This window comes from Penaeus vannamei, chromosome 36, assembly GCF_042767895.1.
Source record: "Penaeus vannamei isolate JL-2024 chromosome 36, ASM4276789v1, whole genome shotgun sequence".
In the NCBI taxonomy this organism is placed as follows: Eukaryota; Metazoa; Arthropoda; class Malacostraca; order Decapoda; family Penaeidae; genus Penaeus; species Penaeus vannamei.
The window spans coordinates 5,088,250-5,100,749 of record NC_091584.1 but is presented as its reverse complement, the minus strand read 5'-3'; the positions used below and the strand labels follow the sequence as shown (position 1 = coordinate 5,100,749).

Genomic DNA, 12,500 nt, shown 5'->3' with positions numbered 1-12,500 from the left:
ATAATAGCGATATAAAAAAATCACACTATTGCTACTGCTATTATTGATGATAATGACAATGATGATAGTGATAATAACAGTAACATCAACAATAATGATAATAACTAATAATGACAATAATGGTAATAAACATAAGTAATGATAATAATAATGATGATAATGTTAAGAACACCAGTAATGATGATAATAATGATAACAATACTAGTAATAATAATAATAATAATAGTAATAACATTAATAGTCATAATGATAACAATGCTGATAAAGACAATATGAACAACAACAACAACAGTAATAACACCACCGCAGCCACACCGCCATCACGAGAACCGACCTGACAATTCTCTTCTGGGTGCCACTTCCACAATCCTGCTTCGGTCCCAGCTGGCACTCGGTCCACCCGCCTGGCACCCACGACGAACTGCACTCTCCCCAGCAGGCACGGGCTTCGCTGGTTTCCGGACAAGGTCGCCCACCCCACAGACTCGGTTGGACGACCTTGTGGACGAAAGAGGAAAGGAGAAGATAAGAGGAGAGGATGTATGGAGAGAGGGAGAGGGAAAGAGGGGGGGAGGGGAAAGAGAGGGAGGGAGGGAGAGGGAGGAGAGAAAGGAGAAGATGAGAAGTGTGTGTGTATGGAGAGAGGGAGAGGGGAAGGGGGGAAAGGGTGGGAGGAGAGGGAGGGGGGAGGGAGAGGAGGGAGGAAGTGGGAGGGAGGGAGAGGGAGGGAGGAGAGGGAGGGAGAGGGAGGGAGAGGGAGAGGGAGAGGAGGAGGGAGGGAGGAGAGGGAGGGAGGGAGGAGGGAGAGGGAGGGAGGGAAAGGGAGGATGGAGGGTAGGAGGAAGACAAGGAGGAAGAGAAGGAGGAAGAGAGAGAGAGAGAGGGAGAGAGAGAGAGAGAGAGAGAGAGAGAGAGAGAGAGAGAGAGAGAGAGAGAGAGAGAGAGAGAGAGAGAGAGAGAGAGAGACAGACAGAGAGACAGACAGACAGAGAGATAGAGAGAGAGATAGACAAAGAGATAGATAGATCGATAGATGGATAGATAGATAGATATACAGATAAAGAGAGAGAGAAAACAATTCACAAAGATTTTGAGCAGTTCTACCTGAGGAAAGGTTAGTGGGCTTGGTCATGGAGAGAGCGAAAGACTGCTCTAAGAGGGTAGAAGTTTCCTCTCTCTTCTTGTACGTTTTGGTTTTATGGTCAAAGTTCGGATACGCTCCGATCAGACCACACATATCATACATATATACGTACTTCCATTCGCAAATACATATGTACATAATATATGCATACGTTTACACACACACACACAAACACATAAACACACACACACACAATCACAAACACAGACAAACACACACAGGCATACACACGAACACACACACACACACACACGAACAGAGAAACACACACGCAATCACAAGCATATACACGAACACACGCACACAAACACGCACATAAACAAACACACAAACACACACACGAACGCACAAACACACACATAAACAAACACACACACACAATCACACACACACACACAATCCAACACACACAAACACACACACACAATCCTACACACACACACAATCCAACACAATCACACACACAAACACACACCACCACACACACACGAAAACACACACACACACAAACACAAACACAAACACACACACACAATCACACACACACACACAAGCACACACAAACACACACGAACACACACACACATACACACATAAACACAAACACACAATCACACAAGCACACACACACAAACACACACACACACCACCATTCGCCCCTCCTGCACTGACCTCTCTCCTCCTGAACTGGATGCCGGCACCGCAGGAGGCGTTGCAGGCACTCCACTCGCCCCAGGCACCGACGCGGCAGTCCGAGGGGCACTCCACCATGCAGGGTTCGGACTCGATCCCGTCGTGACCACAGGCACTGGAGAGGGGAGGGGGAGAGGGGTCAGGGGTCAGTGAAGACAAAGATAATTTTGTTGTTGTTTTTTAGGTTGTATATCTAGGGATAAATATGTCTTGTCTGGCTGGTTATCTGTTTATAAATCTCTTTATTTAGTTTTAAACATATTTGTCTCTTTATTTACTTGTTTATCAGTCTGTCCATCTACCTCTCTGTGCATATGTATGTCTATATGTCTATCGAATTATGTATCACCTATGTATCACTCTATCTATCTATCCATCTATCTATACCTATCTATATCTACCTATCTGTGTATACGTATGTCTATATGTCCATCAACTTGCCTAACTATGTATCACTCTATCTATCTATCCATATATCTATATCTATCTATATCTACCTATCTGTGTATATGTATGTCTATATGTCTATCGACTTGTCTACCTATGTATTACTCTACCTATCTATCCATCTGTCTATACCTATCTATATCTATTTATCTATACATATATTCATCGATCTATCAATTTACTTATCTATCAAAAAGTGCCGTATCAAATACTGATATCTATCTATAAGTCTGCCTATTCATAACTTTCCCTATCTATCTATCTATATGTCTATCTATCTATTTATCTTTCCGTCAGTCTATCTATTCATCTATATATCTATCTTTCCATCAATCAATTTATGTCTATCTTGCGATACATCTAAAACCTTACCAGTGCTTTTCTTGTATTTTTTCTATTCCTTTTGTTTATATATTTTTTCTCCTCCTCCTCCTCCTCCTTTTCCTCCTCCCCTTCTTAGCTCCTCCTCCCATTCTTCGCTCCTCCTCCTCCTTTTCTTCGTTCCTCCTCCTCCTTTTCCTCCTCCCCTTCTTCGCTCCTCTTCCTCCTCCTCCTTTTCCTTCTCCCTTTCTTCACTCCTCCTCCTCCTTTTCCTCCTCCTCCTCCTCCTTTTCCTCCTCCCCTCCTTCGTTACTCCTCCCCCTCCTCCTGCTCTTTCTGCTGCACCATTCCATCCATCAATCTATCCTTCCCGTGTGTGCCCTACTGCCCTCCCGCCCTCCCGCCCTCCTTCCTCCTTCCTCCTTCCTCCTTCCTCCTTCCTCCTTCCTCCTTCCTCCTTCCTCCTTCCTCCTCACCTCGGATGCGCCAGGACACCATCGTCCCTAATACACAGAAGGGCGCGGTACCTCCTGCCGACGCCGCACCAGCCGCTATCCGTCCCCAGGAGAGGAGACACGCCCGCGCCCCCCGTTCCTTTGGAGTCGTCCTCGCCGCCCGCGCCCACCAGGCAGGACGACCACGAGCCGGAGTGCCGCGTGTAGAAGCTGTGGCACTGGCACGGTTCCTTCTCCTCCAGGATGAGGTTCTGGCAGAGCGGGTTGTCTGAGGACTCGTCTGTGGGAGGGCAAGGAGGGCTTGATTATTTTATTTTATTTTATTGTTATTATCATTATTATTATCATAATCATTTATTTATTTATTTGTTTATTTATTGTTTTATTTTTTATTTATTTATTTTTTTTTGGGGGGGGGGTTGTGTAAGAATATGTGTTTGCGTGTTTTTGGGTGTTTACGTTTTTTTCTGTTTTCTTTTTGATGTTTAAGCACGTGTGTGTGTGTGTGTGTGTAATTTTTTGTGTTTTTTTCATGTGTGTGTGGGTGTGTACAAGTGAAGGTGAATATATCTTTATATAAAATAACAGAATAAATACTATTATTATATGTATAGCAGTATGTGTTCTTACTTTAATACATAATCATCTCGAATAAATACTGTTTTTGTATGTATAGAACCTCTTACTTTAAAACATAATTAACTCATGAACCTCTCATAAGCAAAAACATTCACAAACCCCAAATCAAATTTCTCAGTACCTTTACCATCCCACCCAAACCCCCATACACACGCCCTCTACAACCCCTAACCCCCCTCCCTCCCCTCCCCCCAAAACCCAGCGCCCCCTCCCAACCCCGCCCAACCCTCACCCACACCCAAACCCCCATACACGCCCTCTACAACCCCTAACCCTCCCTCCCCTCCCCCAAAACCCAGCGCCCCCTCCCAACCCCTCACCCCACACCCAAACCCCCATACACGCCCTCTACAACCCCTAACCCCCCCCCCCTCCCCCCAAAACCCAGCGCCCCTGCCCAACCCTCACCCAACCCTCACCCACACCCAAACCCCCATACACGCCCTCTACAACCCCTAACCCCCTCCCTCCCCCCAAAACCCAGCGCCCCCCCCACCCAACCCTCACCCACACCCAAACCCCCATACACGCCCTCTACAACCCCTAACCCCCCCCCCTCCCCCCAAAACCCAGCGCCCCCGCCCAACCCTCACCCACACCCAAACCCCCATACACGCCCTCTACAACCCCTAACCCCCTCCCCTCCCCCCAAAACCCAGCGCCCCCACCCAACCCCGCCCAACCCTCACCCACACCCAAACCCCCATACACGCCCTCTACAACCCCTAACCCCCCTCCCCCAAAACCCAGCGCCCCCGCCCAACCCCGCCCAACCCTCACCCACACCCAAACCCCCATACACGCCCTCTACAACCCCTAACCCCCCTCCCCTCCCCCCAAAACCCAGCGCCCCCGCCCAACCCCCGCCCAACCCTCACCCACACCCAAACCCCCATACACGCCCTCTACAACCCCTAACCCCCCCCCTCCCCCCAAAACCCAGCGCCCCCTCCCAACCCCGCCCAACCCTCACCCACACCCAAACCCCCATACACGCCCTCTACAACCCCTACCCCCCCCCCCTCCCCCCAAAACCCAGCGCCCCCGCCCAACCCTCACCCACACCCAAACCCCCATACACGCCCTCTACAACCCCTAACCCCCCTCTCCCTCCCCCCCAAAACCCAGCGCCCACACCCAACCCTCGCCCAACCCTCACCCACATCCAAACCCCCCATACACGCCCTCTACAACCCCTAACCCCTCTCCCCCCCTCCCCCCAAAACCCAGCGCCCCCTCCCAACCCCGCCCAACCCTCACCCACACCCAAACCCCCCATACACGCCCTCTACAACCCCTAACCCCTCTCCCCCCCTCCCCCCAAAACCCAGCGCCCCCTCCCAACCCCGCCCAACCCTCACCCACACCCAAACCCCCATACACGCCCTCTACAACCCCCTAACCCCTCTCCCCCCCTCCCCCCAAAACCCAGCGCCCCCTCCCAACCCCGCCCAACCCTCACCCACACCCAAACCCCCATACACGCCCTCTACAACCCCTAACCCCCCTCTCCCTCCCCCCAAAACCCAGCGCCCCCGCCCAACCCTCACCCACATCCAAACCCCCATACACGCCCTCTACAACCCCTAACCCCTCTCCCCCCCTCCCCAAAACCCCAGCCAGCGCCCCCTCCCAACCCCGCCCAACCCTCACCCACACCCAAACCCCCATACACGCCCTCTACAACCCCTAACCCCTCTCCCCCCCTCCCCCCAAAACCCAGCGCCCCCTCCCAACCCCGCCCAACCCTCACCCACACCCAAAACCCCCCATACACGCCCTCTACAACCCCTAACCCCTCTCCCCCCCTCCCCCCAAAACCCAGCGCCCCCTCCCAACCCCGCCCAACCCTCACCCACACCCAAACCCCCATACACGCCCTCTACAACCCCTAACCCCTCTCCCCCCCTCCCCCCAAAACCCAGCGCCCCTCCCAACCCCGCCCAACCCTCACCCACACCCAAACCCCCATACACGCCCTCTACAACCCCTAACCCCTCTCCCCCCCTCCCCCCAAAACCCAGCGCCCCCTCCCAACCCCGCCCAACCCTCACCCACACCCAAACCCCCATACACGCCCTCTACAACCCCTAACCCCCCTCTCCCTCCCCCCCAAAACCCAGCGCCCCCGCCCAACCCTCACCCAACCCTCACCCACATCCAAACCCCCATACACGCCCTCTACAACCCCTAACCCCTCTCCCCCCCTCCCCCCAAAACCCAGCGCCCCCTCCCAACCCCGCCCAACCCTCACCCACACCCAAACCCCCATACACGCCCTCTACAACCCCTAACCCCTCTCCCCCCCTCCCCCCAAAACCCAGCGCCGCCCCTCCCAACCCCGCCCAACCCTCACCCACACCCAAACCCCCATACACGCCCTCTACAACCCCTAACCCCTCTCCCCCCCTCCCCCCAAAACCCAGCGCCCCCTCCCAACCCCGCCCAACCCTCACCCACACCCAAACCCCCCATACACGCCCTCTACAACCCCTAACCCCTCTCCCCCCTCCCCCCAAAACCCAGCGCCCCCTCCCAACCCCGCCCAACCCTCACCCACACCCAAACCCCCATACACGCCCTCTACAACCCCTAACCCCTCTCCCCCCCTCCCCCCAAAACCCAGCGCCCCCTCCCAACCCCGCCCAACCCTCACCCACACCCAAACCCCCATACACGCCCTCTACAACCCCTAACCCCTCTCCCCCCCTCCCCCCAAAACCCAGCGCCCCCTCCCAACCCCGCCCAACCCTCACCCACACCCAAACCCCCATACACGCCCTCTACAACCCCCTAACCCCTCTCCCCCCCTCCCCCCAAAACCCAGCGCCCCCTCCCAACCCCGCCCAACCCTCACCCACACCCAAACCCCCATACACGCCCTCTACAACCCCTAACCCCTCTCCCCCCCTCCCCCAAAACCCAGCGCCCCCTCCCAACCCCGCCCAACCCTCACCCACACCCAAACCCCCATACACGCCCTCTACAACCCCTAACCCCTCTCCCCCCTCCCCCCAAAACCCAGCGCCCCCCTCCCAACCCTCGCCCAACCCTCACCCACACCCAAACCCCCATACACGCCCTCTACAACCCCTAACCCCCTCTCCCCCCCTCCCCCCAAAACCCAGCGCCCCCTCCCAACCCCGCCCAACCCTCACCCACACCCAAACCCCATACACGCCCTCTACAACCCCTAACCCCTAACCCCTCTCCCCCCCTCCCCCCAAAACCCAGCGCCCCCTCCCAACCCCGCCCAACCCTCACCCACACCCAAACCCCCATACACGCCCTCTACAACCCCTAACCCCTCTCCCCCCCTCCCCCCAAAACCCAGCGCCCCCTCCCAACCCCGCCCAACCCTCACCCACACCCAAACCCCCATACACGCCCTCTACAACCCCTAACCCCCCTCTCCCTCCCCCCCAAAACCCAGCGCCCCCGCCCAACCCTCACCCACATCCCAAACCCCCATACACGCCCTCTACAACCCCTAACCCCCCTCCCCTCCCCCCAAAACCCAGCGCCCCCGCCCAACCCTCACCCAAACCCCCATGCACGCCCTCTACAACCCCTAACCCCCCTCTCCCTCCCCCCCAAAACCCAGCGCCCCCGCCCAACCCTCACCCACATCCAAACCCCCATACACGCCCTCTACAACCCCTAACCCCCCTCCCCTCCCCCCAAAACCCAGCGCCCCCGCCCAACCCTCACCCACACCCAAACCCCCATGCACGCCCTCTACAACCCCTAACCCCCCTCTCCTCCCCCCACAAAACCCAGCGCCCCCACCTAACCCTCACCCAACCCTCACCCACACCCAAACCCCCATACACGCCCTCTACAACCCCTAACCCCCCTCCCCTCCCCTCAAAACCCAGCGCCCCCGCCCAACCCTCACCCAAGAGCTCCCTCCTCCCCCTCCCCTCCCCCCAAAACCCAGCGCCCCCACCTAACCCTCACCCACACCCAAACCCCCATACACGCCCTCTACAACCCCTAACCCCCCTCCCCTCCCCTCAAAACCCAGCGCCCCCGCCCAACCCTCACCCAAGAGCTCCCTCCCTCCCCCCTCCCCTCCCCCAAAACCCAGCGCCCCCACCCAACCCTCACCCACACCCAAACCCCCATACACGCCCTCTACAACCCCTAACCCCCTCCCCTCCTCCCAAAACCCAGCGCCCCCGCCCAACCCCGCCCAACCCTCACCCACACCCAAACCCCCATACACGCCCTCTACAACCCCTAACCCCCCTCCCCTCCCCTCAAAACCCAGCGCCCCCGCCCAACCCTCACCCAAGAGCTCCCTCCTCCCCCTCCCCTCCCCCACAAACCCAGCGCCCCCACCTAACCCTCACCCAACCCTCACCCACACCCAAACCCCCATACACGCCCTCTACAACCCCTAACCCCCCCTCCCCTCCCCCCAAAAAAACCCAGCGCCCCCACCCAACCCTCACCCAGGAGCTCCCTCCTCCCCCACCCAACCCCGCCCAACCCTCACCCACACCCAAACCCCCATACACGACCTCTACAACCCCTAACCCCCCCTCCCCCTCCCCCCAAAACCCAGCGCCCCCACCGAACCCTCACCCAGGAGCTCCCTCGTCCTTGAAGAGAAGTGTCCACAGGGCGGGTGGATGGGGCAGGAAGTCCACGGCGTCCACATCGAGGTCACGCAGGGAGTGGCACAGGACACCTCACACTCCGCGCTGCTCTCGGGGACCATCTTGTCCCCCAGCAGGCAGTGCGTTGCCTCCACCACGTTCCCGACGGCGTCCAGACACTCCACGCCTGCGGGTAGAAAGGTAGCGATGGAAGGAGAGGGAAGGATGTCGGAATAAGAGGAGAGAAGGAGAGGGAAGGATATCAAAATAGATTGAGAAGAGAGGGAAGGATATCGGAATAAGATGAGAGAAGGAGAAGGAGAGGGAAGGATATCGGAATAAGAGGAGAGAAGGAGAGGGAAGGATATCGATATAAGATTAGAGAAGGAAAGGGAAGGATATCGGAATAAGATGAGAGAAGGAAAGGGAAAGATATCGAAATAAGATGAGAGAAGGAGAGGGAAGGATGTCGAAATAGATTGAGAAGGAGAGGGAAGGATATCGGAATAAGAAGAGAGAAGGAGAGGGAAGGATATCGGAATAAGAAGAGAGAAGGAGAGGGAAGGATATCGGAATAAGAAGAGAGAAGGAGAGGGAAGGATATCGAAATAGATTGAGAGAAGGAGAGGGAAGGATATCGGAATGAGATGAGAGAAGGAGAGGGAAGGATATCGGAATAAGATGAGAGAAGGAGAGGGAAGGATATCGGAATAAGATGAGAGAAGGAGAGGGAAGGATATCGGAATAAGATGAGAGAAGGAGAGGGAAGGATATCGGAATAAGATGAGAGAAGGAGAGGGAAGGATATTGAAATAGATTGAGAGAAGGAGAGGGAAGGATATCGGAATAAGATGAGAGAAGGAGAGGGAAGGATATCGGAATAAGATGAGAGAAGGAGAGGGAAGGATATCGGAATAAGATGAGAGAAGGAGAAGGAGAGGGAAGGATATCGGAATAAGATGAGAGAAGGAGAAGGAGAGGGAAGGATATCGGAATAAGATGAGAGAAGGAGAAGGAGAGGGAAGGATATCGGAATAAGATGAGAGAAGGAGAGGGAAGGATATCGGAATAAGATGAGAGAAGGAGAAGGAGAGGGAAGGATATCGGAATAAGATGAGAGAAGGAGAGGGAAGGATATCGAAATAAGATGAGAGAAGGAGAGGGAAGGATATCGGAATAAGATGAGAGAAGGAGAGGGAAGGATATCGGAATGAGATGAGAGAAGGAGAGGGAAGGATATCGGAATAAGATGAGAGAAGGAGAGGGAAGGATATCGGAATAAGATGAGAGAAGGAGAGGGAAGGATATCGGAATAAGATGAGAGAAGGAGAGGGAAGGATATCGGAATAAGATGAGAGAAGGAGAGGGAAGGATATCGGAATAAGATGAGAGAAGGAGAGGGAAGGATATCGGAATAAGATGAGAGAAGGAGAGGGAAGGATATCGGAATAAGATGAGAGAAGGAGAGGGAAGGATATCGGAATAAGATGAGAGAAGGAGAGGGAAGGATATCGGAATAAGATGAGAGAAGGAGAGAGGGAAGGATATCGGAATAAGATGAGAGAAGGAGAGGGAAGGATATCGGAATAAGATGAGAGAAGGAGAGGGAAGGATATCGGAATAAGATGAGAGAAGGAGAGGGAAGGATATCGGAATAAGATGAGAGAAGGAGAGGGAAGGATATCGGAATAAGATGAGAGAAGGAGAGGGAAGGATATCGGAATAAGATGAGAGAAGGAGAAGGAGAGGGAAGGATATCGGAATAAGATGAGAGAAGGAGAGGGAAGGATATCGGAATAAGATGAGAGAAGGAGAGGGAAGGATATCGGAATAAGATGAGAGAAGGAGAGGGAAGGATATCGGAATAAGATGAGAGAAGGAGAGGGAAGGATATCGAAATAGATTGAGAAGGAAAGGGAAGGATATTGAAATAGATTGAGAAGGAAAGAGAAGGATATCGAAATAAGATGAGAGAAAAAAAACGAAAGGGAAGGATATTGAAATAGATTGAGAAGGAAAGAGAAGGATATCGGAATAAGATGAGAGAAAAAAACGAAAGATATCGAAAGGAATTGATAATAAAAGTGAAATATATAGAAAGGAACTGAAAGAAGGAAATTGAAAGATGAAAAGAATCGATAGAAGTGGTGAAAGATAACGAAAGGAACCGAGAGAAAAAAGTAAAAGATATCGAAAGGAACCGATAATAAAAGTGAAATATAAAGAAAGAAACTGAAGGAAGAGAAGTGAAAGATGAAAAGAATCGATAGAAGTGGTGAAAGATATCGAAAGGAATGAAGAAAAGGGAAGTGAAAGATATCGAAAGGAACCGATAATAAAAGTGAAATATAAAGAAAGAAACTGAAGGAAGAGAAGTGAAAGATGAAAAGAATCGATAGAAGTGGTGAAAGATATCGAAAGGAATTAAGAAAAGGGAAGTGAAAGATATCAAAAGGAATCGATAATAAAAGTGAAATATATAGAAAAGAACTGAGAGAAAAAAGTGAAAGATATCAAAAAGAATTAAGAAAAGGGAAGTGAAAGATATCGAAAGGAATCGATAATAAAAGTGAAAGATATCGAAAGGAACTGAGAGAAGAAAAATGAAAGATATCGAAAGAAATCAATAATATTAGTGAAAAATATAGAAAGGAATTGAGAGAAAAAAGTGAAAGATATCTAAAAGAACTGAGAGAAAAAAGTGAAAGATATCAAAAGGAAATGAGAAAAAAGAAGTGAAAGATATCGAAGTGAACCGATAAAAAGGAAGTGGGAAAACATCGAAGGGTATTTTCGAAGAAGTTCAGAAAAGAGGTTGTGAACTTCAGTCGTAGTTGTGACTCACCTGCAACCTGCTTCACCTCCTCCTATCTTTATGCAACGAAGGAGGTGAGCAGAGGAACACCTTACCGAGACTTCCATTATTGCAAATGCCATTTAAACTGTTGCAATAATTACTGAGAGATGCACTTTCGATCTTCCTGGAAGGGTTGTTGTGTTGCAAACTTTGGCGAGGATTTTGAACTTATCTTGTACAGTTTCATCTATAATGTGGAAACTTTGACAATGTGGAATTGGGTTGGTGGTTGCGGAGAAGGTTTCTGTTTTCTCTTCTAAGAAATTAATCTGATTCAGGTTGATATGTGTATGGATACGATTAGTGATTTCTCTTTTTCTTTTTTCTGTGTGTGTCTATCTGCTTGCCAGTCTGAATGTCTGTATGTATTTCTGAGTCTATCTGTCTGTCTCTCTCTCTCTCATTCTTTTCCTTCCTCCCTCCCCCTCTCTCCCTCTTTCTGTCTGTCTCTCCCTCCCTCTCTCTCTCTCTCTCTCTCCGTTCCGATCTCACTCTCCCTTCTCCCCTTTCTCTCTCTTTCTCTCTGTCTTTCTCTCTGTCTGTCTGGCTCTCCCTTCCCCTCTCTCTCTCCCTCCTCCCCTTTCTATCTCTCTCTCTCTCCTTCCCCCTCTATCTCCCTCCCCCTTTCTCTCTCTCTCTCTCTTTCTCTCTCCTTCCCCCCCTCTATCTCTCCCTTTTCACTTATATAAACCAAAATACATCCTCTATAATATCAGAACACCATCTAAGCCTTGGCATTTCCATTGCCTCAGAGACAGAACACACTCGCAGAAATAACTTACAACATTCGAAGCGTTGGATATACGAGACAAGGTATCGATTCAAAGGCCAATTTGCATGATCTTTTGATGAAGATTGAGTCGCGTCAAATGTATCTTCTGCTCTGTGAAGCTACACGTTAAATGCTTGGAATATTTTGTGAAGGAAAAGTAGATAAATGAAATGAAATAAGTTCAAGATTAAGGTTGAATATAAAGTGTCATGTAATTCCGTGGTTCCCAACCTATTTTTTATTCTGTGTTATTCGACCAATGTACAATAATTTCTAAGGCCCTGTTCAGATTCAGTTATTACTTGTTAAGAATAGTGGGTGTTAATGACTATAGAACAAGAATACTTTATGGAAAGATTCCAATTTATAGGTATGTGAGGGATGATTATATGTAAGTACTATAGGGGATATAAAATTCAGTTTAATTCGATGTCAAATTGTTCATATCGCTGAAGGTCCTCCAGAAGGTACCCAGCGGCCCCCGGGTTGAGAATCCCTGATCTCCTGGTTTCCTCAGCCTTATACGACTCCCCTCATACTCACGCCTGACTCTGAAGCCGAGGCCGCA

The 12,500-nt window shown here is 51.5% G+C and overlaps 1 protein-coding gene across 1 annotated transcript in view; it reads right to left on the bottom strand.

The window, feature by feature from the left end:
• Nucleotides 1-12,500, bottom strand: part of LOC138859431 (thrombospondin type-1 domain-containing protein 7B-like) — a 650,933-nt gene that overhangs the window by 18,925 nt on the left and 619,508 nt on the right. The window contains exons 13-17 of the mRNA XM_070114564.1: nt 12,476-12,500; nt 8,290-8,490; nt 3,082-3,340; nt 1,817-1,952; nt 335-498 (exon numbers count right to left, since the gene is read on the bottom strand). The exon at nt 12,476-12,500 is cut by the window's right edge and continues 185 nt beyond it. Coding sequence (XP_069970665.1) covers nt 335-498; nt 1,817-1,952; nt 3,082-3,340; nt 8,290-8,490; nt 12,476-12,500 — 785 coding nt within the window. The remainder of the gene's footprint in view (nt 1-334; nt 499-1,816; nt 1,953-3,081; nt 3,341-8,289; nt 8,491-12,475) is intronic.